Source organism: Melospiza melodia, chromosome 1 (genome assembly GCF_035770615.1).
Source record: "Melospiza melodia melodia isolate bMelMel2 chromosome 1, bMelMel2.pri, whole genome shotgun sequence".
Classification (NCBI taxonomy): domain Eukaryota; kingdom Metazoa; phylum Chordata; class Aves; order Passeriformes; family Passerellidae; genus Melospiza; species Melospiza melodia.
Window position 1 is genome coordinate 6,986,002 of NC_086194.1, and position 13,432 is coordinate 6,999,433.

Below are 13,432 nucleotides of genomic sequence, written 5' to 3' on the forward strand. Positions count from 1 at the left end.
ACATAAGGAAACATCTCAAAACCAAAGGAAGAGATTAAAATTAAGATTAAAATTACTTACTCCATATAAAAATTATTTTGCCATAAATGGCATTTATAAACACCAGCAATATACAGATTATCATCACCATTATTATTATTGCTTCACATGCTACTGCAGGACTTAATTGAAGAATCTCTGTGAAGTTATTTAAGAGCCTAATGAAAGTTATACAAAACCATATCCCCTTGTGTTTAATTTAGCCAGAGGATTTACCAACATTTTCCTCTACCTATCTTCAGTAGGGCAGAAGCTGGAATCTGATGTGTGCTAAGTAATTTTCCATGGAATAAATCAAGAAAATAACCTCTTTTGAGCTCCACATATTAGTAGCTCTATATTACTCCCTGGTGTAACTTCCAGGAAGGAAAGCAGCTATTTAGGAAAGCTGGAGACTGGATGGCAGAAACTGGGTTGAAGAGGACACATATCTACTAATCAGGGTTGAACAACTTGTTCAGAAATCTAGAACTGCCAGGAATGAAAGCAAAATATCTTATTTGAGCAGACCTGGAGAGGGTAGGTAGATACAACTATTTTTCTAGGAACTAAATTTCAGTTCTCATTTGCATTTTTCTTCCAAATTTAAAGCCACACATATATTAAAGTCTGGAGTCTAACAGTATCATGAAACCCAGATGATGACTCTGTTCTGATTTGTATCTCTCAGATACCATGGAGGTATTGTGACTTCATCTATCTTTACATCCACAAAAAATCTCTACCTGTAAGCTAAAATAACTGAAGCTGGAGCCCTCTGGGCAGTATGACACCTTTTTATTTTGTTAATACAGCACTGCTGAACATTTCAGAGTGGGTAATAATTGTACTTTTAGTCCTGTGAAAAAGTCTATAATTGTAACTGCTACCTAACAATTTTTCAGTCTTTCATGGGATTCTATATGTGAAGGCGTCCATTCACAGAAGGGAAAAAATACACATATCAAATACCAGGCTACAAATGCTGCTCTCTCAATTCCAATCTGTTGGTTAAGCAAGGAAACATTAGGTGGTTATTTCCCCTTCATGAATATTTCTGCAGACTACAGATAAATAACAATTTCTTTCTTGTGTTCCTCTTTAACAAGAAACACATGTGATGATGCAGTTGATGATACAGTAACTCTTAAAAAAAACCCAAACAAAAACAAAAAAAGCAAACTGCTCCAAAAGTGTTGCAAAATACCACAGAACTCTTGACAGAGCAATGGTGCAGCCCTTGCCCTTGTCACAGTTGTGACTCTGTGATCTGATGCCAACAGATACACACAGAATGCTCACTCTGCCAGGGGCTGGGGACTGGAGCTGTTCTTAGACAGCTTTGCTGCTCTCCAGCTCTGCTTTGCTCCACTTGGAAACAGCTCCCTGGACAGCCACATGGCTCTGCAGTGACATTTAAAACTCCATCAAAGGCACACAGTGATGTCCTGCTAGGAGGAAGAGTCCTTCAGACTGCAGAGCCCTGGCTGCAGAATGGCATCGAGCCCTGTGTCCATCAGTCCTGCATTGAATCCTTGGACAGACAACTTCTGCAGAGACCTCAGCCTGTCATCACCCCTGTACAGAGCAAAAGCAGGTCCTCGTGCTGCTAACCTGGAATGAAGAGTATGAAAAGCCTGGCTTGGAAGTTTCTTTGGTTTTCCTGTCATGCTTGTGCTCCTTAGGCAATCCTTCCATCGCTCTGCTCCATCTGACAGGCAGATATCACTCCTGCCATCCTGTTGGAAAAAATGACCTCTTGACCACTTTAGATCTACTTTACAGCCACAAAGCTGCCTCAGATTTATTTTGTTTTCAATCCACTTTTATTTACAGAGGCTGTCATGGCAGGTCCTGTTACATCCAGTGAGGAACACAGCCCCAGGGGCAGCAGAGCTTTTCCTGGAGGACAGCAGAGCCATGACACAGCAGAGCCACGGCTCAGTGCTCCTGTCAGCAGTCAGGCTCCCTCCTGGGGAGGGAAATCTCCCAAAACACAACAGGGGAGTTTACAGTGCAAGCCAGGACTATTCTGTCTGCATTTGCACTTATTTTCTTTACCACTTCTTTTCCTATTTCCTCTGGGCTAACAACAGATATCTGGAAGGCTACAGATTCCTCATGTGAATTTCTCCTCCAAAGGTGAGACTAACTCTAGCATGATTCTGGTCTGGTTTACCCCTACATCTAGAGGATGATCCTTCTTAATTCCAGTCCCTTTTCCTCTGACATCTCTTATATCAGAATATTTGGGATGATGTGTAAAGAAGTAAGAATAAAATTAATGTTCTTTGTTATCTTGGGTAAACAAAGAAACTTTTTTCAGAACTGGTTTGGAGAATAGGAAAGAAAACTACATTTGAGTTTTGGCTGGCATACATAGGAGCAAGATCTGGTTAGCCAAACCATTTTTCACCTTTTCCACCAGTTTCACTGTTTCTTTCCTTACTGGGGAGAATTCCTGCCAGGAAGGCTTGCCCAGACACACTGGGCTGGAGGCTGCTGCAGTTGGAGACCTTGGTGTAAGAAATGGGCTTCCAGCAATTCTGCTGCAGAGGCTGCATACTTAAATAACACACCACTAAAGCCTTGAATCCAGTAAACAACACAGAATAAACAGGATTCTTGTTTTATTATTGTTTAGCTTCAAGGCTTCTTTGGCAGCCAGGCTGATAAAGCTTCTCTGCAAGGGCTGAAGCCAAAGAGCCAGCAAGGGCTGGGGCTGACAGGCCAGAGACCAGTTTCCAATGTATTTTGGGTGGAAGTTGGACCTTTTTCTGGCCCCACTTGACAGTGGCCCAGAATTTCAGGGCTGGGTATCAAAAGTGTTTTTCACAAACAACTCCCTGCTGGCATCTTTTGCAACAGTCTATTGAAACATGAGGAATGACTGTGAGCAACGCAGGGCTGTGAGATCTGTGCCACAGAGGTGGGTCCCCATGAACGTGGTCAACTCCTGGGCCACATTTCAGGGGTGACACAGGTCAGAAGAGCTTCATGGCAGCCCCATTCCAAGCTCTGCTGAAAGGCTGGGTTCCTCAGCTGTTAACAAATTCAGAGTCGTGGTGTGGGTAGCATCACGCAGTCCTGACTAGGGATGGTGTCACCTCTGAGGCATTATTTTTCTGCCTCACTGAGTTCTATATATGTGCTAGGATTGCACCAAATTTAAGGATGTGAAATGCCTGCCAGACATTACAGTTTCTTTTTACAACATAACTCAAGCAGAAGGTGACACTTTACTAAGGCAGTTTTCAATATGGGGAGACAGCTCCTTTAATAAAATAAACAAAGAAAACAACATACAGTGGAATTAAGCTGTGTGTTGACAAGAGCTCTGATCTCACAAAAGATTGATAAAAGCTGCTCTCCTCATCACACCTTACAAAATCTCCTCCTCTGCTGATATTACTGAGCTTTGAGCACTTCAAGTATCCTAGCAAGGACAAAGAAGGTCAGGATTTTTATTAACATCAGCTGTGAACAGTTTCTTTCACTGCATTCTGCACACCAGCAGATTTTTTTAGATCAACCTTGAATTTGTACCTATTACAAGCCTGTGTAAAACTCTCTGAACAGCAAATATGCTGCATATGCTAATAGCCTGTGAGCAGAATCCACAGTCTGATCTCTGTGGAATAGAGGGCATAGCTTGGTAGCTCTGCTTGAATAGAAAATTCTCTTTTTCTGAGAACAATCCTATCTAAAAGCCTTTGGGGATTTATAATAAATCAGCCCATTATTGCACAAGGAAAGATTCAAAACTGACATACCCAGGCATTTTCATCCTTTTGTTATTGTTGTTTTGATGTACCAGCTATAGTAAAGTATAATAAGACTTGCTACATTCCTTTATTCCTTTAGGAGTAGGTTGCTCATTGCTTTGCTTTTCTCACTCCCCCATGCCATCTAGACTGTAGCATGTGTTTTGGAGAGAAATGTATAAGTTGTACTGTGAGACTGAGGATGCTGGTGACTAAGTCTCAGTATGACTCAATGGGAGTGGGCAGGAACAGATGTACAAAGCTGGTTGGATTTGTGCAAGACAGCTTTGCACTGCACAGGGCCATTACAATTTATCTGTTTGCTATTACTTTTAAGGCTATTTGTATTAAAAAAACAAAAAAAACCAAAAAAAACAAAAAAAAAAAAAAAAAACCCACAAAAACCCATATATGTAGGTCTGGAGAATTTGAGAGGATAGAAATAAGATATAGAGACTTGATTGGTGAGGCTGTACCTTGAATCCTGTGCTCAGTTCTGAGCCCCTCACTACAAGACAGATATTGAGGAGCTGGGGAGTGTCCAGAAAAGGGCAAGGGGATGGTGAAGGGTCTGGAATACAAGTCCTATAAGGAGCAGCTGAGGGAGGTGGGGAAGTTTAGCCTGGAGAAAAAGAGGCTCAGAGGAGACCTTATCACCCTCCACAACTCCTGAAAGGAGGTTGTAGCCAGGAGGGGATTGGTCTCTGCTCCCAAAACAAGCAAGAGAACAAGAAGAAATTATGAAGATGGCAGGTTTGCAGTGAACTTTTTGATCTTAGAGGCCTTTTCCCACCTTAATGATTCTATGATTGTGTCCAGAGTATGAAGGTTCCAGAGGCAGCACAGCCCTGGGATTCTTGTGTGACTGTGCAGGACCAGCTGTGTGCACTTCAAGGTGGACACAGCACCAGACTTGAAATAACAGAAGGTAAGTCTCCCTAAATGACATGCCTAGAACAAATGGAAAATATTTTATTTAGATAGTACCAAAGAGGCACAATCTAAGAGGTTAGGGAGTAATGGCTGACTGAAATCTAACCCAGATGTCAGTGTGTGAAAATCCCCATCCATCAGGTGATTATTCAATGTTCTGTGTAAAAAACCCCTCACATATGAAAGCTTGGCAGAAAAAAACAGCCTGTGTGCAATTCAAAGGCATTTCTTTCAGCTGCAACAAGAAGTGGACAGGGTCTACTCAAGGAGCTACTGAAGCCACTGCTCTCACCACAGGTGCTCCAGCTTGGATTGCCACCACTTGGGCAGAAAAAGCTGCTAAACTATGAATTTTACAGGGAAGGGATTAAAGAGCCATGAAACCATTAAGTCCTTGATATTTCCCTGAAAATAGCTAAATAGCTGTCTTCCAACTCTTCTTCCTGAGTGATCCTGATCATGAGATACTGGCAGCATCCAGAACACCCTTCTTAATTTCTGAAATTCTTAACTGATCCTGACAGGAATTAATCTCCAGCAGTCCACAGCAAATGCCCTTTTTTTTGTTTTTTGTTTCTGGGGCTGTAGACAAGATCCATCAAAAAAACTTACAAGAGAGCATGAACTGTTTTTTGTGTTGTTCTCAATCTCAGACTTAAATCACTAGAACACATTCCTATGCTGTTTACAGAAAAAAAAAAATGAAGGTTTTTTCAAGCCTTGTGCTCTGCTGCCAGGAAACCCCACTGTATCTCATCAGTGATTCAGTCTTTGCAGATGAGCTGGGCACAGAGAGCCTGGGGTGGGATGGAATCCCTCCTGCCTGCAGCCCCATCCTGTTTGTAAGGTGCAGAGAGCTCAGGGCTGTGTGGAAATGCTGTGGTGGAGGGTGCTGCTCCCCACCTCATCAGGTGACAAAGCCTGGCTAGGATCCCCAAGCACACAGCAGCCTGGTGTCACTGTCATATTTGCTGAAAAATCTCTTTGCTCCTGGGAAGCTGAGAAGCCTCAGAGAAAAATGAAAACAATAATTATCTGATTTGTTTCTCCTCTGTTTTGCTGCTTTAGAATGTGTTTGGACATTGTTTACCAACAGGTGGTTATTTCATGTGAATTGTTTTGGCTGAATGACCAATCACAGTCAGGCTGTGTCAGACTCTGGAAGGAGTCACAGGTTTTCTTATTACCTTTTAGCCTTCTGTCTGTATCCTTTCTCTATTCTTTACTATAGTTTAGTATAGCATTCTTTAATATAATATAGATCATAAAATAATAAATTAGCCTTCTGAGGACATGGAGTCAGATCCATCATTCCTCCCTTCAATGGGGGACCCAGAAAATGCCACAGCCTGGTTTTTCAGCTCCTTCACACCACAAACCACACAGCAGTGACTGGCAGAGTGTTTATTACAACAGCAGATGGACAACCTAGCAAACGTGCAAATAATGAAATGTCACTTAAAAAAAAAAAAAAGGAGAGACAGAGAGAGAAAGTGAGAGAACAGCAGAGAAAGCATGCCAGGGAGGAAACCAAAATTCCCAATAGTCTCTGTGACACCACCATGATGCACACACAATCCCATTATTAAGTGCTATTCCTGGATGCTCGGTCAAAGACAAGCTTTCTCTGGCAAGACATTTCATTTAAGAAGAACCCAAATTTTAGGAACACAAGGGGTAAAAGCAGAAGATAACACACCTCAGTCCTGGAAAATGTGGTTAGGTGAGTGATGAGGGAATTAAGAAACCAAGAGACACGATTCTAAGGAAGGACTGCAGGAGACTGGAAATGTTACCCTTCAGATGGCTCATACTCAGTGCCAATAAAAGTGCTGTCCAATACTTATGAGTTTGTCTTACATAAATGAGACACTGGATCCCAATGCATTTGCAGAGAAAAGCCAGCATTTGCTGCAAAACACAACTTCAGCCACAGTGAAACAGCAGAACAGCAGGAAACAAAAGATGATTTTGCCATAATGTAATGAAAACACTTGAGCCGCTGCAGCACAGGAGCAAACAATCTGAAGGGGATTCAACACAAGGATCACACTGAGGATTACTAAGTCATCTCCACACTTCAGCTACTTTGAGTCACTGTGTTTTGCATTTTTTTATGTTTTTCCCCACTTTTTATTGGCCAAATCTCTTAAAAAAAACATGTCCACAAGGAAGAATAAAACAAAACAGAATCAGAACTGAAAACCCCCAGCTGATGGCCTTATCTGAGAAGGACTTGCAGGGTTCTGCCTTGCATATATATGACTAAAAAAGGTGACATTGACACCAGGGAAAAGATCTCTGCCATAAATACTTGAACTGCAACTATTTTTTTCCAGTTCACTGCATTTAGGAAGACAGCTGCCTGTTGCCTCCTCTTTCCATTCTTGTCAGGCATTAACCGTGAATAATCTTGACAATTAGAAGAAAGGGACCTGCTCTGATCTCTTAGTCCCTTAACTAACGAAAAAAGAAATAAAGGGAAAAAATGCAGAAGCAAAGAGGAAATTAGGGAGGGAAAGGAAGAACAAGATGGTTCTGTGCTTTATGTGCTGAAGAGCAGAATGGGAGGTCAAGGGGAACAGCACATGGTGTCCATGATGAGGAAAGATTCCCCTCTTGGTGCTTTCCTGACATATTTTCCTACATCACTCTGCTGCTGCAGAGAGCAATTTCACCTCTATGAAGTTTACAGTCATTTTGCTACAGCTTATCTTATACCTTTAGCACCACATGTAAAAAGAGACCAATAAATTGAATATGCTTTATTTTATAAGCTAAACTAGTTTTTTCTTTTCCCAAAAGAATGGATGTCTTCATTCATCACACTCTGAACTCTTTATTTAAAGGTGAATTTTGCTGAAGCTGTAACACAGAATGCCCTCAAGGACAGAAGAAAGCTCAGATTGTCAGAGACAACCCAGAAGACTTTATCACACTCCTAGTACAGTATTCTGCCCAAACACAGCCTGCATGCCCTTTGTGTCCCACCCCTGAGATAAGACACAGTGAGATTTTGTGCCACTCCTAGACTTTCAGTTAGCAGTGACATCCACTGTTAATAAATTACAATCCATCATTCATGCTGTGGGAATCCAAAGGGTTTTACAAACTACAGATCCAGTTCAGAACAGCTTCATGAGAGCACTTCAGTGATGAGATTTTCACTGCCTGCTCTGGCTTTCTGGATGAGCTCTGGGAAGGCATTCTGATATCTGTCACTGCTCACGTCCCCCACACTTTCTGTCCAGCCTAGAGGGAAGGGGAAAGCCAGAATCTCCACCAGGCAATGTGCTCCCATTTCCCTGGCATGGCAGAGGCTGGACAACGTGCTTAAACTCTGGAGTTTCTATGTCATTGAATTTCGCATATTCAGTGAATTAATTATAATGTGGCCTTTTCTTTGAGGCATAATCAATTCCTTTTCATTTGTTATCCAACTAAGAATAACAGTTTCCCTTTTATATGAACTAAATGAACCTGCTTTGGCAAATAAGCAGTCAAGAAGATAAATGGTCTCTTCTTTTCCAGGGTTTTGTTATCCTTGCAACATATGGAGACTGCACATTTCTAATTTCCTACTTCCTGCGAAAAATTTTGTTGCAAACAGATTTAACTCTGAATAGACCCTAAATGTTGTGCCCTTTTAAATGTATAATTAAGCCAATGCACAAAGCAAACAGTGCCTTTGACAGAAGCTTACTTTCAAAAGCAGCCTGACAAGCATGACCATCTCGTGTGGTAGGTCTGAAATGAAAAGCACTATTATTAGGAGAAAAGTTCTGTTCTGTACTATTCCCACTGCCCAGAATTTAAAAAAAAAAAAAAAATATATATATATATACACACACACACATATATATATATATATACACACACACACATATATACATATATATATATATGTATATATATATAAAAATGAATGCTGCATCTCATCTCTCCTGCATCTCATCTCTCCGCTGCATCTCACTCTTTACTGGCTATAAAGTGGGAATAAAGTAGGGTATTTTTTTTACTTTCCCCCTCTAGAAAGCTGTCCAAACAAGGGGCTTTCTCTCACTACGGTGTGCACGGCACTCGGAGCGTGGCTTACTCCAGCTCCTTCCCCAGCTCCAGCGGTACCAGTGTAGCCATGACAACGCCGGGATGGGAGGCTCCATCCCCGCAGGAGGCTGGGCCGGGGCTCGGGCAGCACAGCGAGCTCCCAGCTCCGTGTTTGGGCTGCAGGATCATTCCAGCCCCATTTCAATGCCCTCTCAGCTCCATGTCTGGGCTGCAAGACCCAGCCAGGACCATTTCAGCCCAGGTTCAATCCCTTCCCAGCTCCATGTTTGGGCTGCAGGACCATTTCAGGCCCATTTCCATCCCATCCCAGCTCTGTGTTTGGGCTGCAGGACCCAGCCAGGACCATTTCAGCATCATTTCAATCCCCTCCCAGCTCCGTGTTTGGGCTGCAGGACCATTTCAGGCCAGTTTCAATCCTCTCCCAGCTCCGTGTTTGGGCTGCAGGACCATTTCAGGCTGGTTTCAATCCCCTCCCAGCTCCGTGTCTGGGCTGCAGGACCATTTCAGCCCCGTTTCAGTCCTCTCCCAGCTCCGTGTTTGAGCTGCAGGACCCAGCTGGGACCATTTCAGCCCAGTTTCCATCCCATCCCAGCTCCGTGTTTGAGCTGCAGGACCATTTCAGCCCGGTTTCAATCCCCTCTCATCTCCGTGCCAGGGCTGCAGGACCCAGCCAGCACCATTTCAGCCCAGTTTCAATCCAGTTTTGCTGGCTGGTGAGACACACTCTGGGCATCCCTGCACTGGGAGCACTTCCAAGTGTCACCAAGATGAGATTTCTGTCTCTTTCTCAGCTGTTTTATGACCTGGAAAGGCTCGGGGATGGCCTTGGGCAGCCCGCGCTTCAAAGGACGAGAAGAGGCTTCAGGTTTTTTCTCGGTCTTCAGTGTTTATTAGTTTTTTATCTAAAAGATTTTCTCTTGGCCCGACAGAGGTCTGCTCAGCAGCCAGCCATGAGCACACTGAGAGCCCCCGGGGCGGTCACCTATCTTTATACTCAAAATTACGTATACAATATTTACCTCTTTCCTCCAATACCTGTCACCCTTATTGATCAGTGCATTTCTAGTAATAACCAATCCCAAAGTGCCACCATCACCACAGAAGATGGAGGCCAAGAAGAAGAAGAAGGACAGGACACGCCCCAATTCCTCCATCTTACTTCTTTAGACCCCCCTGTACAGAAATCCTAAACCCTGTGCCTCACACTCTAATTAACCCATCCCTTCACCATTCACCCCAGTGAGATCCTCCCATCCTCATACAGGTGTTGTCTCCCGTGCAGGATCAAAGTCCAGCCACCAGACACTTCTGGCAACATTCCAGGACCTCCGAGCCCCCCAAGGGTGGTCTTTGTCACTCTGCACATCAGTCCTGAGGTACTGAGATCCCACAGATTTCCTTTGCACAGCCTTCTGTATAGAAAGCAGGGTTAACTCTCTGAGTGCCCAGTGGAGTGAGATGAAGGAACCTCCCTGTCCAAGTGAAAAATCCCAGAATTTAAATTTTAAGAATATACAGCTTCTGAGGAAAAGCACATTTGTTAAGAGAACTGCCAATGTCCAAGGGATAATAAATCTCACATTTCCAGGCTCACACACACCAAGCCCTGGTCACTTGTTAAAGTCTTTCTCAAGGGATGTGCTTCAAAGAGCATCACAGTTCTGCTTGGGAGAAGGTGTTAGAAGACACCAGTGACTATCTCTGGAAGAAATATGGATAAAATAATTGCCCATCTGGAAAATCTTGTGAACAATGAAGCAAACAGAAGAACACAACAAAGAGATTACTCACTCACACCAGAAATAGCCACCACTGAAAATAAATCTTTGCAGTGGGTCCAGTTTGGAAATAATCCTCATATAGAAAGGGAAGGGAAGAAATGACACATACCCAGGGTTTTTTTCCTAATAATTGTACATGCAGTACTAAAATTCTGAGGAAGATATTTCCCCAGGTAATCTTCAGGCTTCTTTCAAGGACTATGACTTCATCATTCTTTTTAAATAGTCCCTAGTTTAGATCCAGTGTAGGGAAGAAAACCTTACAAACAAGCCATATCAAATTCTGACTCCTTTAGAAGGTGTCTTCTGATTTTCGCCATCTTATTATTCTTTATGAGTCCATCTAAGCCCCACAATTACAATGGACCAACCTGAACACGCTGTGGAGAAGGGACAAGCAAACACACACTCAGGGAAGCCCAACTGAAAACTTAAGCTCATTATCCACGTACACCAAAAGCAATTTCTGCCCTCTGCAATGGCTTTGAAACCCAGCAGGCACTGGTGAGCTGAAACAGGCAAATCTGCATTTGATTTGCCTGACAGTTTGTGCATCAAAATGTGTTGAGAAGAATTTGATCCTGCTTGGAGAGTGTGGGAAACATTTCCAGCTTAGCAGGACACCCTGGACACGGTGACAGATGGGCAGAGTATGAGCCTGGCATGGGAGAGGCCATTTCAGAACTGGCTGTTGCTCCAAGCCATGTGGCAGACAGTCCAAACCCATTTGTCACAAAAAAATAAAGCTGACACTGGAATTACCAAAAACCAAGGGAGAGCCCCTGCCTGTAACTCAGCCTGGCAGGGACACCCACCCTGCCAAGGAGCATCACTGGAAACCTCCCATGAAATTAATGAGCACCCAAGAAGAAAACAAAACAAAGCAAAAAAAGGCAAAGCTATTTTTTTTTCTCAAGATAAATTAAACCCACAAGCAGGAAATTTTGATTCAGAATAACAATTTTGTTTTATCGTTACTACCAAAAATTAGGTTCACACCAGTAATAAGGCCATAAAAAATATTGGGTACTTTTTTCCATCAGGAACATAATGTTCCATCAGGAACATTAATTTCTATCTATAAGTACTGAACAGCTGTACAATTATTAGTATATATATTTACATCCAAGTTTTATTAACACTTACTTTGAGGTCTATTAGAAATGGAAATTGGACTTAGAATCACAATCAGGGGTCATCAAAGACCACTAGAAGCCATCAAATACCTATGAGGAAAGTGCCTGTTACATCAGCACAGAAAGATAAATTTTGATAACTTAATCAAAATATACATCAGTTCTAAAAGCAAAGGCACTGGCACCTACACTGAGAAGCAGAAACAAACTGCCCTGGTGACTATTTCCTCCCAGATATAGGTGTGACAGAGTTCAACTCACAGTGCATCACTATTTTTACACACTTACAAAACATGGTCTCATGTGGAGCAATGGATATGGGAAACATATATATTCGTGCATACAGACATGGTAACAAGCCCTTACAGTTTTTTAACTGCCATTTATTTTAAATTTAGGATGATTAAATATTTACTGTCTTCAAATCAGCTTGTCTGCCCCTACTTGGGTGGCCAAAGAGGCTGAAATGACAGAAGGATTTTCTCCTCCTGATGGAAACCCGATGGCTCTTGGCTGCCTGAAGCAAACTGGTTACAGGTGATTTCCATCAACTCTGTGTTTTGCCTTTAAAGATTTGCAACAATATTGCATTTAATTCTCCTAGTTTCTTCTTGATGAATGTCAGACATCCTTGTGCATTCAGATTGATGGGGTGGGTTTGGAGGGGTGGCCAAGTTTTTTTGTTTATTTCAAACTGGGGCATTTAAAAAAAACCAAACATTTCTATTCCACTCCCAGTAATAAAAATGTGCTAAATTGAAGTACAACCAAGTCTTCTTTTGCTGGGTTTCCCACTGGCTCCCTTTGAATTGAGGGCTGCCCCCTTGTCAGCAGGATCCCTTTCACCCTGCTGCCCATCATTCCCTCTCCATCAGATAATCCTGCCCCCCAGGCTCCCAGCTGCAGCAGCCCCAGCCTGCTCACACCTCCCAGGGCTGCTCAAAGTCAGCACAGCCTCTGCTCTCCAGCCTCTCCTGCACTCACCACAGAGGGGACACGGCTGAGGGGGAAATGCCTTCCCCAAAGGCTGACACTCTCATTTCTCCCGTGGCCCATAACACTGAACAACAAACAAAACACACAAGATGCTGGCAAAATACCCTGCATCTTATACTGGATTAAATTTCATTTGCTGTTCACCATCACCCCACTGACAGAAGATCCTGAAACCCTTCAGGCTCTGATCCCAGGATGGAGCTGCCTCATCCGTTTTGGCTGTTCATTATCTCACAGATCCATTAATTGCAGTGCAAATTGCGTGTGTTCAGCATTAATTCTTGTAAAAAGGGAAAAATGCAAGGGGGAACGCATAAATCCAGTAATACAGCTCTTTATCCTAACAAACCTCATCAAATATCAAATTAAAATCATTAAGCAAAACAGCACTTCCTGCAAACCTGTGATTTGGGGTTGCAGTGACTAGCCATGGCAAATTAGTTGCTCAGCAGTTCAGGAGGCTCTGAGATGAGCAGTAGGAGAAACCAAGCATTGCAGGATGCAGAGACCAGATGGTTTTAGACTGAAAATAAATGAATACCCTCCAAATGATAATGTCTCTTTCCAAAACATTAACGAAAAGTTATGCAAGGGGAAAAAAAAAGCAACCAACAAACCAACCCCAAACCCAAGCTACATTCTTTAACTAGATAAAAGAACATTTTGTTCAGCATTGGAGTATCTATTGTAATTAAATGCTCTAAAAACAGGACAACAGCCCCGTGCCGGTCATGCA

The 13,432-nt window shown here is 42.8% G+C and overlaps 1 protein-coding gene across 4 annotated transcripts in view; it reads right to left on the bottom strand.

The window, feature by feature from the left end:
• Positions 1 to 13,432, bottom strand: part of PRKAG2 (protein kinase AMP-activated non-catalytic subunit gamma 2) — a 221,110-nt gene that overhangs the window by 155,105 nt on the left and 52,573 nt on the right. Inside the window, exon 1 of one of the 4 annotated variants that reach the window (XM_063179486.1) lies at positions 1,633 to 1,751. The exons of the other annotated variants lie outside the window; for them this stretch is intronic. Within the exon in view, the coding sequence (XP_063035556.1) occupies positions 1,633 to 1,716 (84 nt within the window). The 5' untranslated portion in view covers positions 1,717 to 1,751. Of the gene's footprint in view, positions 1 to 1,632; positions 1,752 to 13,432 lie in introns of those variants that run through there. 4 annotated transcript variants of the gene reach the window in all.